General features: G+C 43.2%; 1 protein-coding gene across 4 annotated transcripts in view; it reads left to right on the top strand.

Annotated features, from left to right (window-relative positions):
* TOGARAM2 (TOG array regulator of axonemal microtubules 2) overlaps positions 1 to 12,317 on the top strand; it is a 56,524-nt gene extending 44,207 nt beyond the window's left edge. For 3 of the 4 annotated variants that reach the window (XM_054821455.1, XM_054821452.1, XM_054821454.1), the window contains 7 exons: positions 83 to 241; positions 1,317 to 1,434; positions 2,348 to 2,451; positions 3,796 to 4,000; positions 5,186 to 5,402; positions 9,656 to 9,742; positions 11,979 to 12,317. In XM_054821455.1, coding sequence (XP_054677430.1) covers positions 83 to 241; positions 1,317 to 1,434; positions 2,348 to 2,451; positions 3,796 to 4,000; positions 5,186 to 5,402; positions 9,656 to 9,742; positions 11,979 to 12,223 — 1,135 coding nt within the window. In that variant the 3' untranslated portion in view covers positions 12,224 to 12,317. The remainder of the gene's footprint in view (positions 1 to 82; positions 242 to 1,316; positions 1,435 to 2,347; positions 2,452 to 3,795; positions 4,001 to 5,185; positions 5,403 to 9,655; positions 9,743 to 11,978) is intronic. The other variant, XM_054821456.1, reaches the window with a different exon arrangement.
* Positions 12,318 to 17,923: the final 5,606 nt, after the last annotated feature.

The following is a 17,923-nucleotide window of genomic DNA, read 5'->3' as shown; positions in this document are numbered from 1 at the left end:
GACAGGGAGCATGCTATGACCGAGGCCTGTGCTTCTGGCCCTCCTTTTACCTCTGCCTCAGTGCTTGTTCTCTTGCTTCCAGGCACCGCAATGCCCTGGTGCGCAAGTGTGCAGCTGAACACCTATTGACCGTGATAGAGAGAATCGGAGCTGAGAAGCTCCTGGCAGGCACGCGTGCTAGTACTGAGGTGCTGGTGCATACGCTGGTGAAGCTTGCTCAGGACTGTCATCAGGACACAAGGTGAAGATCTTTATTTCACCTCATAAAATTTGAAAACTGTTTGATGTCTGGCTATAAATGATAAAACCACAAAAGAGTGGAAGGTAAAGTAAATACTAAGAAAGTTACTTCACAGTGTGCATAATGTTGTCTAGGGAAATGACTGTACTGGGTAACATGAGGTTGTCCAGCAAGAAGGACCATTGCCAAATTCCTGTGACTTGAATGATTCTTTATTCAGATCAATTGAACTCAGATTAGTCAGTCAAACAATTTTGTTTGGTCTTATGCGCACAATGCAAAGCTGAAGCACTGGCCACTGTTCATCACTGAATGATCCCAAACATTTATTTCTGGTAAGGTTAAGACTGTCCTAGCAAAATTCCAGCTGTCTTCAACCAATGTATTCAGTCTTTCTAAATGCCTTCTGCAGATTTAGTTGCCTATGGTAGTCACAAATTTTTCTTCCCAATCACTGTATAATGTTGTTTTCTGTGGCTGAATGACCTCCAGATTTCCTCTTGAAGATAGCTGTAGTTTCATAGTAGCAAAACCAAACCAAAACAACCCCCCCCTTACTTTGATTAATTTAAATTCCCATTAATAGATGGCAAGAAAACATGAGCAACTAGCTGCCCGTGTGCATACATGTAGTATAGAATAATAAATAGTAAGCATGAGATGATTTGTCCTAGCTTCTCCACCAGTCAAAGAAGGGTAAATTACTGTGCAATGGCAGCAAGACCCTGCAGATAAACCATGGCAGCAAAGCAGATGTGCTTTGCTCGTCCCATGGGATCCTGCAATCCCACAGACGCAAACCCACAATCTCAGAGTGAAACTGTGTTTTCCTGTTGCCCTGTGTTCTCCTGTTGCCTCTTCTGTTCAGCTGGCAGCATTGTGCAGTGGCAATAAATGGAGGTAAATATCTCTCTGCTGAATAGGTAATACCTTCTCATGGAGGTATAAAATAAGCTGATATTTTAAACTCGTCGTGTGTAATACCTTCATGAGAAGGTTCTTTGTTTATTCACAAGGGAGAAAAGACAGTAGTAGTCTGCAGAAAAAAAAGTCACTTCTCTCTTTCCTGTGTTAGGTGCTATGGACGGAAGATGCTGAATACATTGATGAGTCATCAAAAATTTGTTAAGTATTTGAAACAAACTTTCCCCTCACGTGACTTGGAAGATGTTATGGCAACAATTAAGCAGAAAGTAAGTGCTTGGCAGAAGAAATGTCTCCTTTATGCAAGTACTGAGATTGCTAATATGAGATTAAACATACCTAATCTTTCTTTATTTCATTCTTCTTCCGCTGAATCATTTTGCTCCTTAGCATGTTTATCTGCAGACAGTGAAGGAACTAGTATGGTTAGAAATAAAGTGGGTGTATTTTGAATATCAGCCACAAACAGGGAAAGGGAAGTAGGAGAAAATGGTTTTATCTTTAACCATAAAAACCCCAACCTTGCTCCAATAAAGCAAGGAAGTGAGAATAGTGCTTCTGAAGATAATAGAGTCTTTGCAACAGATGATGGAAGTAGTAGTGCCAAGAAAATTTCAAAATATACAAAAGATGCACAAGGCAATCATAATTAGTACATATATTGTCTGTATTCTGGGAATACTGCCCTGCTGTCATGCACTGTGGAGCTGGAAGAAGCTTTGCGAATTCAGCATCCAGTAGAAAATAATCCCTTCCCCCACCCCATTCCTCTCCATTTACATTCTAGAAAGGAATGTGCCTTTGGGCAGGAAGAGGAGAGTGAGTGTGAAGCAACTCCCAGCACAATGGGCCAACCTCCAGAGAGTCCAGAAGTTTCCTGCTATTCCCTTTAAGAAGGCTTTTTCCCTACCAGTTTGCATTATTCCCATTTATGCTCAAGACTAATGAATTCAGGATTTTATACTGCTGTCCATTATGGTAGCAACTATAACCTGCCTTGGGTTATTGAAAACAAATAGTAAACATCACTGAATCTCTGGCCTGTCTCCCTCTTTAAGTTAAGAAATGTTTTTCTAAGCCTTTCTTGGTAGCTGTGATCCTGGTTATAACTTGTGTTTTAAACAAGTAATTTCCTATTTTATCTTCTATAGATTCACGTTTTTAAAATATATTTTTGTATAGGGGATAGAGGACTATAAATGTGAACCTCCACCTGCCAAGGACCACGGGAAGTCTAGGAAGAGCAACTTGACGATGGCCCAGGACAACTTGCCTTCTGGTGGAGGGTACTGAGCACTTCTGTTATATCTGACAAAGCACATGACAAGCTTTACATGTCTCTTCCTCAATAAAATCCTTCTGGTGGAGATGAGCTGTGCCTTGCCCCACAAATCTTCTATGATAAAAAATGTCTACTTCTGCATTAGGCTGAACACAAGTTTTCTGGAGGGTTTTCCACAAAACTTGAGAGAGAGGAAGAGATATCCACCAGCTGCAGCTCAGAAGATCCAGTGCAGTGGCGAGGACAGTGTTGTGGAGGCTGTGAGAGGGTCATGTCGCTGCTGTTTGACTTGGGACAAGTAATTTCAATCAGGATATTCTTATCTGAGTGGAACCTTTTTTGGATGGGTGGTTTGGTGAGAAGTCCTAGTCTAGAACCAAAATGCCATTCCCACAAACAGCACTTTCCATGCATGGGGAATGGCCTGGCTGAATCATTGCTTTCTGACCTTCAAACAGTACCAGCAAGACAATTCCTCAGCAGTTCTGGTCAACAGATGTCTTAACATAGACTTTTTCTGTAGCTATTCATGTCATTCAGACCCATTACTGGTTGGTTGGTTGGTTGGTTGGTTGGTTGATGTTCCCCTGTGCTGCAATCAGCATTCAAGATAGGAATTTGGTTATTGCTGTCTCCCCATGCCAGTGGGAGAGCTACTGGTACCTGTTCTCCTCTGATAACAGAGTGGATTTATTTAGCTCTGTTGTGCTCAGCAGTGGCAGGGAGATGACCACACACCTCACAAGCATGGGGAGATCCTAACTATGCTAATGTTTCCATTGGAGAACTCATTTATTCCCATTGGGTTTGTAAAGCTGTGGATCCAGTCCCTAAGGAAGCAATAATGTGAGCGTAGTAGTGGGATGTAGTTTTTATCTGTTACTGATTCTCTGGCTCCTTTCAGATATGCCCCTTAATCTCTCTGAGTAGGATTCATCCATTCAGATGCATCTGAGCTATTTATCCAGATTCCCATATCTGTTGTAGAGACACTTCTCCGGAGTAATTAATTTCCTTATAATATAGGCACTTCCCATAAGGTAAGGCATTTAAACTTTGAAGTAGTGCCTATTTTTCCCCACAATGGGATGCTAGATGAGTAACTGGGAAGACATCTGAAGATAAATTAGATGAATCTCATCCTCAGTGCCTTGGTTTTCCTGAGTAAGCACTAGCAATAATGTTACTTGCAGATTGTTTCCTGTAATGATTGTGACCAGATCAAAGTTGCTTTTCAGATCAGGATCTAGCTGAAATCACATCATTAGGAAGTCTCCTTGAGATGTTTCCGTCACAATTAACTGAAGATGTTATCGCCAACAGGTGTTACCTTGTTTTTATTTTGCAGTTTGAAGTCTGGCTCTGACATGCTCACCCTACCCCGTCAGACTGTGCGTCGCATGTCACTTCCGACTGCAGAAGAGAGTGAACAGCTCAAGGAGCTTTGCAAGCTCCTGACAGCCAAGGACTTTCAGTCCCGAGTGGAGGGAGTGGCACTCCTCCTAGATCACTGCAAAAGCAGCTGCCGGTTCATTTCCACTAACATTGTCCCGGTATGTAGGGCATCACTATTGCTCCTTCTGTGTTAACTCCCTTCCCAAGTCTGTACCAGTGAAGTTAACTCAGTGTGTCTTGGCACTGTGTACTAGTTGTTTGGGACAGGTTGGTCCCTTCTTACCCAAAATAATTTAATTCAGTTCCAGGCTTCTGGGTGCGTAATTTCAGTCCAGATGTATTTCTCTGGCAGGTGCCTATGGGTGAAGTTCTTGAGATGATGACAGAATTTACTGTTACTGTAGCTTCTGTTGTCTCCTACTACCTGTTAGGTTGAAATAAAGGATATCCAGCCACTGAAAGCTTGGCAATTGTTCTCTAGAAGAAAAATGGGTTGGGATGGGGGGAAAGAAGTATCAGGTTGGGTTGATTTAAAAAAAATAGTATTTTTTTTAAAAAGGATGCTCCTGTAAACTTTACTTTGTCTTGCGCAGACACAATTCTGCCCATTCACTTCTGTCCTTATCCCTTTCCTGCTTGGGAAGACAGTTTTCACCCTTCCTGGGGGTCCTTTTTTCTCTTTGGAAAGAGGAGAAAAATGTCTAGGGACAGATCTTCTATTCCTTTTCCCAGCAACTGCCTTTTTTTCCCTTTTCTGGAAAATAGTGCCTGATAATGTGGCTGTCAAGGGATTGAACCTGCTCTAATGAGAACTGCACAACACATTAAACTTCAGAGGTCTACCTGTTAGCTAGACAAATGGTCTGGATCCTGAAGAGTTTGTCAAAGCCCTGCACTCCTCCAGATGCAGGTTCTGAGATGGAAAAATTTGGATCTCATCTAGCCACAGTTTTGGCAAAATCAAAACTACCCTCGGTACTTGAGACAACTTGATGGAAAAATGGGCATCATAAATATCTGTTTGCATATCTCTATACCAAAGATACTATTTTGCATTATCAAAATGGGATTAATTTAATGATTTATATGTAAAGAGAAACATCACATGAACTATCTGTCCCCACTCAAACCTCTTAATAAAATCTGAAAATCTTTTCAACCAGCATGAGGTTGTGCAACTACTACAATGAGTAGCCCACAGGAAAAAGGTGAAATTGTGCTAGTAAGTGCTGACCTGACAGAAAGGATTGCATTAATCTTTTACATTGCTGGGTTGTTTCTACATCCCTTCTTGAAACAAAGACATTTTAATCCAGCTTTCATGTAATTTGTTTTCTTAACAGATTTTTGACATTTTTGCCCTGAGACTTCAGGATTGCAACAAGAAAGTGAGCCAACAGGCACTGGAGGCGCTGGCTTTGATGATACCCATGCTCAGAGGCGCCTTACACCCAGTGCTGGTCTCTCTCGTAGCAGCAGTCACTGAGAACCTGAACTCAAAGCACTTGGGGATTTATGCTGCAGCTGTGAAGGTGCTGGAAGCATCCATTGCTCACCTAGGTAAGGCTGACCTGTGACATTGACTCTCCTCAACTGTGGCTCCTCCATCTCAGAGCCAAGACAACACTGAGTCTGTTGATAGCTTTTGTTGTCTGTGGAAATATCTAGATGTTGTAAGATGGTTCTGAAGTCCTGCCTGCATTCTTTCTATCCTGACCTGTTGTATCATGTTGTGATGTGCAGCTGAATGGATGCTGCTTATCACCTGGATCATATGTCTGATTATTAATTCAGTAGAGAGGACATTATAGGGATTATTTTAAGTTCCTGCCAGAAAAGCATGAGGGAAGAGACTAGCATCTGTCATGACTGTTTTTCCACCTTTCTCCTGGCAAACTGCATGCATTTTGTTTTTTATTGAATTGGACTTCTAAGATGTGCATTCTGTTAAGTTTATATCCACTAAAACAAGATGAAGGGAATGTGCTTTTTCCTTGAAACGTGCGATGGGAAGGGTGGTGGAGGCTTTTTGCTCTTGCTGGGCTTCATTCCACGCTCTGGCAGTGGTGGCTCTTCTGACCAGATGTGTCTGGCCCTTGCTGACCCCAATATGAAAAGCTTTGAACTCAGTTACTCATTCTGTAGTTTTAGGCAGTAGTTTAGCCATGTTGAAATGGGAGATGAGAGCTGGTGTGTGCGTACTTATGCATGCAAGGAGTTTAGTTTTGGAAAGATGAACGCCATCAATAAAAGTGTTCACTAGGAGGGTTTTTTTTATACACTGATCAAATTCTACTACAGAAAAGCAGGTTCCACATAAAATGTTTGGGTTCTATGGTTGATGCCAGATTTGCAGATCACTTGTGTCATTCATGCTATTCTGTCGAAGGACTTGAATTCCTGTTGACTGTAACTGGTGAGCTGGGTTACCAGAAGCTGTGGTGGTGCAGGCCTTATGCACCAGTTCCCAGACAGGCTTGAATGTGTACCAGCATTTCCCCAAAGTCCCAGGAGCCTTTGGCTCATCTGCTCGTCTGCTTTGGTACAGAAGGAGCTGAACAATAAATCCTGGAGTACAACTTTGCTAGAATTCAGGGACAAAGGGATTTTTGGAGGTTGTTCGCGCCCAATTTGATTTCCCAAAATAATTGCTTTGCTTTTGGTGTGAAGGGACACTGGCCCATCAGAGCTTCTGCAGAACAGCTTCCTGGAAGGCTCAGCATTATGGGCATTAGCTGGTTCTATTTTCTACCTTTCTTCTTTGTCTTCTTTTTTTTAAAGGGAATTTATGAATTGCCAAGTTCATTTCTTTAGAACAAACAGGTATAAATCCAGCTGTAAATGATGGCTTGTTCCAAATGTTGTTCTGCATGGGGCAGGATTGCTATAGCCGATAACTACACAGTCAAGGTCTGCTGTAAATTCCCTTGCCATGCTGATTTATGGCAGCTGTGCAAATGCAGCACTGGGTGAATATGCCTGAAAAATTTAGTGTTGAAAAGGCAGGTCTTAAAAGGGAATTAACAACTTCACATAGCTGCTTTGCGAACTTAGTGAATTTGCTGACCCACTGCCTTTCTGTGTCCCACGTATAGGGTTGTTCCTCATCATGAAGTGGGGAGAAGGGTGTGAGACCTGTACTGCTCTTGGCCCTTACCCATTTTTTGTGGTGCTTGGGAGAAGGTTGGGGAAAAGTTGCAGAATCCTGTTAACAGAGGATACGGCAAACAGATCCTTTCAGGGTTTTGTATGGAGCTTTCTGTCATTCCCTTCTCACCAATTCTGAGAGATCACTGTAAATTTTCCATGCTGGCAGATGTCAGAACAGGAGCAAGGCACATCTGTCTCTCATCACACTGACTTTACCCAGAGACAGATTCAAGCAAACAAGGTAGGATATATTTTTTTTTGGTTCTGCTCATTTTTATGGGCATTTGCAAAAATTCAAACAGGCAACTGAATCACAAATATTTCAAAATTCAAGACTGAAGGCTTTAGTGGGGGAAGGAAGACTCTTATTGGAAAAATGCATGAGCGAAACCTTCCCACATGCTTTAAAATTGTCTGCCTTTACAATTTAAAATCAAGTGGCAAATGACAAAAACCCCCTGCATTCTAAAGGATTGTGCAGTGCTCCTAGCTTAGAGTAAGCGAGCGTAATGTCTTGCCCCATTGCTCACTGAGCTTCATAGTTAGGAGCCCACCTATTGCTCTGAAACTGTGTTGACATGCCTCAATTCTGAGTTTTAGATGAGACTTCCTCATCTGTCACCTTTAATGATCCATGCAAAAATGCAAGCTGGTTAGAAAATTGCTTGATCACTTGATGTAAAAACAACCAAAACCAAAACGCCCATTCCCAAGATCAAAATTCTACCTACAAACAAACAAATTTGCTTCCAAATAATGCCTGAATCATTTATTTAGCTTAACCCTGACTTGGGCTTGGACGTCCCCAGCTGAAGGCCACACACATTCATTAGCTGTGACCTGGGACCCTAATCCCAATTGAGGGAGCCACCTTGTAGATGCGGGCGAATCAGCAAATCGAGCCCAACTGCGATGGGACCAAGGCATAGATCTTGCTCTCCTCTGACATCTGTCCTACCCTGTCCTACGTCATGAAAGAAATACCCTTCAGATGGCCACTGCCTGATGCCAGCACATGGAGTCAGGCTGGCAGCCCAAGTAGCTCCAAGAGGAACCATCCCTCTGCAAGAGGGGAAGGGAAATTTCCCCTGTAGATGTTAACACATAGCAAAGAGGGGGCTGCAGTGAAAATGAGAGTGCGGAGAAGCAGATTCTTCTTTTGCTCATATTACGAATGCTGGGCTCTCTGTCCTGTGGCCAACAGGTTTAGCTAATATGTAGTGCAGGGAATTAAAGCTGAGTTAATAAGAATTGAACTGCCTGCTGCCTTGTTTTCTCTAGCAGCTGTTAGAAGCTCCTCTGTCTTTAGGTCTCTCAATACTGCTAAAGTAATGGTTGGGTAAATTTGTTATTGACTTGAGCTTTACTGTTTCAAAATGCACAGGGCATTTGAAACCCTTAAATTGAAAGGCGAGTAGTGCCTATATACTTAGCTTCCTAAAACCCGAGCAAATTAACAGTTCCCCCTCACCCACCCAAACCCCAACTCTTCCCCTGAAAATCTGTGTAGATACTGATATTAACAATTAATTAACATTTTGTGTTCCTTCAAGATCTCCAGATTTCAGGGTGTTTTTTTCAAAGCAGTGGGTGTAAGGTAACTCTCTGGGGAGGAACAGCAAGTGTGAAACAGCCCGCCAATACTGCAAGAGTGTGAGGAAAAAAGTGAAGCGTCTGTTTAAAAAGGTGAATGAGAAGACTGTAATTACCAAAGCAGAAGCTTAATTACGGTAGCAGAATCAATTCTTTACTGCACGCTTGCAAGAAGTTCATTAGGGGCCTCCTTTGTATATCTCATGCAAAAAGGAGCACTTAATAGCACAGTGCTACATAAACCACTGTGGGATTTGGCTCTGTAGTGGCTCACAAAGAAGTGGGTTGCCTGCTTTATCGGTGCCTCTCCTGGTGACACCACCAGGTCTCATAGTGCATCCCACGTGCATTCTGCTTCCAAGAAAAGCTTTGCTTGGCTTATCAAACTGGTAAGACTGGAGGCTTGCAGACCAATCCAGGCAACAGTTTATAAATTAAAACAAGACCCCAAATCATCAACAGGCAGCATAGGGAAAACTATAATACATGACAATGAAATATTGGGAAATCAGTTTTCCAGCCTCTCTGCCAAGATCTGATTTCAGAGATGTTACAAGAGCCCTGAAGAGCAGATGGTGTTGGCAATGAGCAGAAATTCTCTCTTCTAAGAGTAACTTGGAGTCTTGTCCATAGATCCCAACAGATATCGTAAAGATTTAATACCAGCTTATCCTTAAAGTATGAATGGATGTGGGGACTTTTGAGCTTTCTCACCATTCTCCTTTGAGGAGAGAGGAGGTCACTTCTGCAAAACTCCAGGATGCAAAACCTTTTCATTGCTTACATGTGATTTAAATTTTGAGGGCCCTGATGCGAAATGTTTAACACAGCTCCTTGTACAGCAGTCAACTTTGGATTTACAAATGTGAAATGAGGTTTTTTTTTTTTAATTTAATAATCTTCCCAAGTAAGCTTGAAGGAAAGAAGAAGAAAAGGGCTCAGAAACTGGCAGAAATTTACTTTATTTTACAAAATGCAGTTACCCCTGCCCTTTCCCCTCCCTCCTTTTCTTCTTTTTTGGTGTCTTATAACTTCAGAAGAATGAGCAGAAATAAATGTTTCTCTTTCAGATAGCACAATGCTGCTGCAAGCCTTTGCCCACCGACTGCATTCACTCAGCGGCCAAGCTCTGCTGGATATCACAGAACGTATCTCAGGTATTGCCTGCTTCAGCTGATCTCCACTTCTAAGTTAAGAAGTCTTCAGAGGGAATGTTTACAGGGAATGCCTCTGAATAGACAGTGTAATAGCTCATCAAGCACCAGAAGCTCCTGAGCTTGTCCCTCCTGCAAAATACACATACTAAGTGTATTTGGCCAGGGTTTGCCAGAGGCGTGCAGCATGGGAGATGAGGATGGTGCTTGCTCCAGTGCTGAGCTCTCACGGGGGCATCTCAGGACTCGCCTCCAGGAAAGAGAGGGGCTAAAAATACCCTGGCTGGCTCCTCTCTTTGAAGGGCAGTACAGTAAAGGTCATGGAGATCTGTAAGAGGTCCCTTTTCAAAGGCCCATCCTTTAGAAAAAATTGTGGTAACTGGTATTTCTGAGGATCAGTTTGGTTTGTCACCACAGGATTCTTATTTTCCTGTTGGAAGCTTTTGAGGCTGAATCCTGCAGAACCTGGGGGTCATAGCATAGGTGAAAACTCAACCCAAATATTACAGGCAAGGATTTTGTGCAAGGCAGGATTTGGGGGCAGAGGGGCAGGAGCGGGCAGCTCACCCCAACCCACTGAGGCTCCCTGCCTATATTGTAGATATGACATTGGACTCAGCATTTCAGGATGTGCAGTCTATTTCTATATCAGCGATGTCTGACACACTACAAATGTAGCTGATAATTGATTTATAATAGTAGCTTGCTATGTCAGCAGTAGCCAAGGAATGGAAAAAATTATAATCTCAATATATACTAGAGAGGACTATTTATAGCCTTGCTTTAATTAGGGCTAAATCCACCGCTAATTATTCCAGCATCTTTTAATCCAAGATTTAATACACTTTGATTCTTCATTATGAATCTCAAAAGGCCATGTTTAGCCAGAGTGAATGTAAAAGGTCCTTTAAAGATAATTTGAATAAAGTAAATCTCCATAAACATAGAATTTAGTTTTACAGTTATTTTAATCTCTCTTTCAAATAAAGCATTTGAACATAAATTGAGACTACTTCAGAGAGAGCAGGTGTTCTCTCTGGGATTTAGAGGGAACACACAGCTCTTTCTCTTCTGAAGCTCCATAGTGACCACTGTGTTTAATAGCATTTAAACTCAATTTAACTCCTGTTTTAAAATAGGTACCATAACCCTTTTCCTGCTTACCAGAATTGTTTTTAGGTACCTTGAGGAGCTGTTTAAATGTTGATGACTGATGCTAGATTAACAGTGTAGAGGAAATGAAGGTCCTTCCATTACAGAATAATAAATGGTTACTGCATAACATTTCCACTGAACAGAAAATAAGAACTCTGTCTTATTTTGATCTCTCAGCAAAATCTGCCATGCAAGGAGCCTATTGGTAGTAAATTTTTGTTTGTATTTAATATAGTTCAGTTCAGAAAATGAGCTGAGAGCAAACTTCAGAGAGAATGAGAGGGAATGCTTGTTTTTTGGTTAAATTTCAGCCCCCTGTGTAAGGTTTTTCTATCTCTCTTTCCCTACTTCAGGGAACATTGTGAGGGTAAATGCCATTAAAATTGTGAGATGCTCAAATGCCATGGCAATGGGGTCTGGGTAATTATCTAAGACATCCTGAAGTTTGAAACAGCTGCTCATTAGAAGCCACCAAGTATGAGGGGAAAAAAAGCTCAAATTAGACCATTTTGCCAAAGACATCAGTTAGTCACTGATGTTTCTAATAAAACTGTCAAGCAGCACACATCTTTTGTGGGATGGAGTTTTGAAGTGTGGTATAATACTGCCGTTTGCTGTGTGCCACTGAGCAAAGGGAACTGCCGTATTAGACTTCTGGCATTTTCCATCAAAGGTCACAAAAAAGTAATCATCCTTTTTATTAGCAATCTTTCAATTACCTCTCCGAGCTGCATGTCAAAATCTTCAGCAGCTGGTTTAGACAAGTTCTTAATGGAAATAAACAACGACTTGATGATTTTGTCATTCGTAATGCAGAAGCGGGTAGTGAAATGGGTTACAAAATGCGTATGATTCACTTTGCTAAGCCTATCATGGATACAAAGCCTCTGATTTGGAGAAACTAAGGTCCTCAGAGGTTGGTTGTTCTGTTCAGCGGATGCTCAACCACTGTTGCCTGTTTCTGGACCATTGGGCTCTTTGTGCTTGCTGATATTAGACATAAAAGCCTTCCAAGAACCAAAAATAAAGATAAGTAGTTGTTTGCATTGAGGTTGTTAAGAAGCTTGTCTCTCTCACCCGACAGTGCTTGTGGCATCTGTTTATCCCCGGAAACCCCAAGCTGCCAAGCGCTATGCCCTGCCCACGCTCTGGTTCTTCCTGGGAAACAGTGTCCTGCCTGTCCGAAGCGGCAATGTCAGGGCTGTGGTCGCCAAGCTTGCAAAGACCCTCTACGAAGTGATGGGCTCCAAGCTGATGGAGCATGCTGCCAACCAACCTCAGCATGTGGCAAAAAACCTCCGGAACATTTTGGACCTGAATGTTGGGTAAAGGCTTGATGTGCTCCAGGAGGCTGATAGAAAGGTGAAGACAAAGGTGGATGTGGCGGTGGCATTAGTTTTATTCCGTGTGTTTGAAGAATGAAATTTACCCAACAGAGTTTATGACTAAAGTTATATAGAGTATATTTCGATGTAGGCTTTAAAAAAATATTAAAAAATAAAAGTATTTTTCAAAAGTTTATATCTTGAGCTCATCTTCCCTAAGAAGCTTGCATAGATACCAAAAAAATAAAACCTATTTGTAAATGCAATTTGTAACTGTAAAAAAGAAAATAATATATTTATATACACACTTAGAGAGATATGCATATGTATATTTTTTTACTTACAAAGTAAGAGATGGGCTTTGGAAGCATTGGGGCTATAGGATTAGTTGGCTTGACTCAGGAAGCGGAGACCTGCTCACTCGGAGGATATGCGGTGGGGTTATCAGAGGATGTGCAGCTCACTGTATGTGCCAGTGTACGCTATAGCCAAGGTACCAGGTGGGCCCTTTACAAGTCTCTGGTAGCTGCTGGTGCAATGGCAGATACCTGAGATGTCCTGGTCAAGCTCAAAGCCCCAGTCCTATGACAGCAGAAATCACCCAGCTGTGCTGAATTTTTCTTCCCATTTCAGGGGATGCATCTTGCCTGTCATCCCCTGTGCAATGGCATGATGTGGCGAGGTGACTGGTGCCATCTGACTGCCTCCCAGCATCATGGGGCACCCCTGGAGAGGTGCAGAAGAGGGGCTCGGGGCAGGGGGCTGTGCCACCTTGCAGGGGATGCTGGGTGACACGTGGGTGCTGGGCAATGAGTGGGCTGAGGGTGTCCTACAGAAGCTGGGGAGAGGTAAGCTGTGGGCAGGCATTGTAGGACAAGGTATAATTTTTTTAAAAATACACATTTATCTAAATGTCTTTTTTTCCATCTTTTGAGAAGTGAAGGGTTTGCGTTATGAGTGGACCAATAAAGCACTTCCAAACCTGAGATTCAGGAAACAGAGTGAGGAAGGATGTGCCGGTCCTTCACCATACAAAGGTTTGGAAGCACAAAGGGGAGAAGTGATGACAGAAGAGAGGAGGGCTGAAAGCAGCAGGTGTCAGGGCATCTGTAGAGTCAGATATAAAAACAGAGCAGCCTGATCTATGTTCATATAATCTTCCATATACTGGCAGAGTTTTGAAAGAAAGAAAAAAAAGAAGTTTTTGGGAGAATAAAAAATAGGAAAATAACAGCTTGAGACACACTGGGTGCATGGAAGGTTAAAAGAGCCTTGACAGGTTCTTGACAGGTGTAAGAACCTTGTATGAAGCTGGGAGGCCAAAGAATACTGCAGGGACATCCACCCATCCCAGGGGTCTTGGGGTATTACGTTTATTTGCTGTATTGTTTGGCATGTCTAAAGCTATATAGGACTCCAACTTGCCAGATACTATCATTGCATTGGGTCACCTCTTAAGGAATCTCTTTTTCTTTTTAGTACAGTACTAAAGTGGCGAAATTATTTAGTAGACTCTTCTAAAATGGGGGGGTTTTGCTGCTGTTTTTTAACTCCCAATTTTTGTAGCAGGTAGCGCTCAGGAACTCATCTCTGGGAAGTCTTGGCGTGTGATCTAGGCCAGGGACCTAGCTCTGGAACACTGGTGTCTCTGGGGATCCTACAGAGCCTGGTGGAAGTCATAGTCCTTGCAGATCTGCTAGAGCATTTTGGAGCTTAGCATCTCAAGAAATTTTTCTAACAGCTTAACAGGAACAGTATGGTAGCATGCAGTTGTTTTGCAGGTGTGACGGAGCTCCACAGAGTACACGTGTGCACCCAAATGCTGAAGGTAAAACACTGGAGAATGTGAGAGGGTGGCTGAGTTTAAACATCAGATCTTGAACTATGTCACTTCATTAAGCACCTGCAGTTTGCTACTGCCCGAGATCTATTTTAACAGGCAAATTTTTTTGTTGTTGTTTTTAGCGGTTGGCATCTCTAGAGGGCTTCCTGGTTTTGTTTCTTCTACCTCAAAAGTTGTTCTTGCTGTTTCCCTCCTCTGCAGATCTCTCCTCCTGGAGCTCCATAAACACTGCCCTGCTCAGGCTGCTTTTGCAGCTGAATATAAACTCTTTGGTTTTACTTTCTCTTTGGCTGTGCTTGGGCCCTCGGGAATGTGTGTGTGCGGGAAGTTTCTGCACTTGGGAGAAAAAAGCTTTTGTGCACGTCATATGAGGCCTCCTAGAACCTGCATTTAGTTGTAGCACTTGCAAAGTAGGTTTGAAAAGTAACCCATGTAACTGCTTTCTTAACTCTCTCTTGGCCTCAAGTGGTGCTTTCATGCGTACTGTTCCTCACAGTCGATGAGAATAAAGCATTGCCTGATCATACCTATTTTCTAGGTGTTTTATTTTTTGTTAGCTCTCCAGCTGAGACAGTTTCCCCATGAGAGGGGCACTCCTACCACAGTGAGAGGAAATTTAGCTGACAGTGTGACCGCCTGCAGTGACAAGCAGCGGGGTTAATGGATTGGGGTGAATTCAGCTCAGGTGAGCTCCCCTGCCACATGTTTGCACAGACGCATGTCTCAGAAGTTATTAAGAAGCTACTAAGGGTTTGGGATGACATGAACAAAAGGCAGAGCAGTGTTGAACCTTGTTCCAGCACTGGTAAGGATTTAAATATTTAATTTTTTGAACTTATTTTAATTATAATTTTATTACAGAAGTCTCACCAGAGAGGAGGCTGCAAGCTGCACTTGCAGGCCCAGTTTAACTCATTGAATTACTGCATTTAATGTGCAGTGCAGCTGCTAACCCACAGAAGTTTGTATAGCAAAAGAAATGTATGGCAATCTATCTTGTACATTGGCTTACTCTTACCCTAGATCCTGCCAGGGCCCCAAGGCAGACCCTGGCTGTTACGAGTGGTTCCACCTGCTCGCTGAAGGTAGTTGTTCTCATCAAGGGAAGGAGAGGGAGAAAAGGTAACATGGCTTCTACCATAAAGGAGTGAAGAAAGTTTACGTTCTCCTACAGAGTAGGGGGTGGTCTTGTGCCAGCTCCCTGTGCAAGGGGGCATCAGAGCTCTGAAGCTGCATGAGCAGAGAGACTGGTGCTATGTACTCTGAATCCAGTCTGCAAAACTCATCATTTCCTCAAATGGGCATTTTTTTCCTCACCAAGAGTCAAAGCACATGCCTGGAGGCATGGCTTGTCTGCTGTTCAGAGTGCTCGTGCCGTGCAAATGTGTCAGCTGGACCCTGAAACTCCCTGTGGAAATTCAACCACAAACCCTGGCAGAAATGTAAATGCATGAACTTGGCAGCGCCAAGGAGACGATGGGGATGGTATGGAAAAATGAATGGCAAATAGGGAGGGTGGCCGGGGAGGATGGATGGACCCAAAGTATGATGTGGAGGCTGAAGGCTCCTGTTGTAAATAATGTCAATGCTGCCTCGTGGTGCTGCTGTGAGAAGTGGAGCAGAGAAGTAAGGAACGTACCTGAAGGGAGCTGCTTTTGTAGAGATGCAGCTGAGTCATGGTGTGTAATAAAGTGATTCTGGTAGACTTTGCCCTGGCCAAGGCTAAAGGTGGGCTTGGGAGCCAGCTGCTGGAGTCCCTCTCTCATGCGGAGGGAGAGAGGCTGCACTGAGGTGGCTATTTTTATCCTTGTTAGATAGTGATGATGGGAATAAAAGTGGTTGCACTGCTACCAAATCTCTGACAGCTGACACTGAATCCTGATACTGTGATCCTGCCTTTGATACAGGCAGAGGTGAGAAAAAAACTCTAGTTAAAATTAGAGTTGACCTGAACCTTTAAGCCTCCACTCTGCCTTGGTACCTTCAGCTGAAAAAAACAGTAACTTTGGCCAACAAACTCCCCATGTATCCTTCAAAGCCCACCCCCCGCAAACAGTTTTTGAGTGCAACTGGCAGTGGTAAAGGAGCTTATAAAGCCTCTCTCGGTGCTAATAGCTGTGCACCAGATAAATGAAGGCTGTGCTACTTCCACAGCCATTTAGCATGTTTCGCTGCTGCTGCATTTGAGAGCAGAAAATAAAAACTGTCCCCTTCGGTGACTGCGGTGAAGGCTGCAGGATAACCCGCAGGTCTGTCACTACCCGCTGCTGGGTCCTGGAACGGATGTATGTGCCCAGCGGCCGGCACCGCAGTTACACCCTGGCTCTCAGGAGCAGCCTGAAATGTCACGTCCCTTGTGATTCGACTGCCGCTGCTTCAGCTTCCGCTATAGACGCGTGCACATCTATACACATGTCTATACGTGGAGACACTTCCTCTCCACAATAGTCCTCCTCTGTGTCTGCTGTCAGTGCATACAATACGTCAGGCTGCGAAACTGCTCAGTGTTGACGCATTTCTGTCAGTGCAAATATCCAAATAGTAGTACATGTTATTTCAAGAAGGGAAATTGGCTATAGTAATAAGATGGCTTTCACACAGATATAATTTTGCCAGTACTAGGATCTCTATTGCTTTGACTGCCGTATTATTCTGGCAGCTTATTTTCAGTATCACCCAGTGCAAACGAAACATGCTCCTGTTTCCCCAGGGAACAGCTGCCCCCCAGCTGACTCAGCCCGACGGCTCTGGTGGGTGCCCTTGCAGGCTGGACCTCTGCAGCTGTGGGACCTCCCCGCGCAGTCTGGCAGGTACTGCAGTTTCATTCTCCGGTGACCCTGCAATTAGTACTCCATTTGAAGGCAATGGTAAGAGCGTGCCCCTCTTCTGGCCCTGCCCAGGGCTGACAGCAGCTCATGTTTCACACCCATAGGAAGATGGTTTTTTTTTTTTGCAAACTTACAAATTGCTCTCGTCACAGTAAGTATTGGCCTAAAATCTTCCTTAGTGTAATTCCAACAAGGAATAAATCTGTCCCACCATATCCTTTCCTCGCTAGCCCTCTCCTCCTCTTTTCCCAAGGCTTCTTTGTTTCACCTGCTGCTGCTGTTGATTCCTCGGCATTACCGTGGTGTCATTTATTTACGTGTTTGGGGGACAATGTACCTGAGAGGTCCCGTATAGAATAAAGTTTTCTAACTAGATATATTCTGTGCGCACAACAGGCTGCAGCAAAGAAAACTTGGCCCAAATCCCAGACCTTTGCACATTTGCAATCTGAGTCATTTCTGGCTCATAGATGTCTTCAATCACAATTTTACATGTAAGACGAGGAAATGTATTTCACTGGGAAAAGATGCACTGCTTTTGAAAAGGCATATATATGTATGTTGACCCGGGACAGCAGTCAAGTAGTGTTATTTGTAACTTGTTTGCAGAAGAATGAGTTGACCGTGAGGCCAACAACAGGTGAGAAGGTAGTCTCAAATCTATTTATACTCCAGCCTGGGTGCCATTCAGCCCAGAGCTATGTGATAATTTATTGCCGTGGGCCAGCGCTTGCCAGCGTAATGAATTCCCACGTAGCTGGAACAAGCACTTCGGGGTTCAGCTCTGACTCTTGGTAGACTGCATGATCATTGACAATGCTGCCTTTTAAGGAATTATTTAACAGTTTCATTTCATAATCATTTGAATCTTTTAAACTTTTAATTTGTAGCTGCCATTATTCCTCTGCCTTAGGGAAAACCACTTCACAGCCCAGTGCAAACTATAACATTTTGACAGCAAAGTCTGCATGGTTGCCAGTTTCTGATGTTACAGAAGGAAATGCATGTGTGAAGTGTTAATTAGGCTTTCTGA

Source organism: Grus americana, chromosome 3 (genome assembly GCF_028858705.1).
Source record: "Grus americana isolate bGruAme1 chromosome 3, bGruAme1.mat, whole genome shotgun sequence".
NCBI classification, from domain to species: domain Eukaryota; kingdom Metazoa; phylum Chordata; class Aves; order Gruiformes; family Gruidae; genus Grus; species Grus americana.
This window is presented reverse-complemented; position numbering and strand designations above follow the sequence as displayed.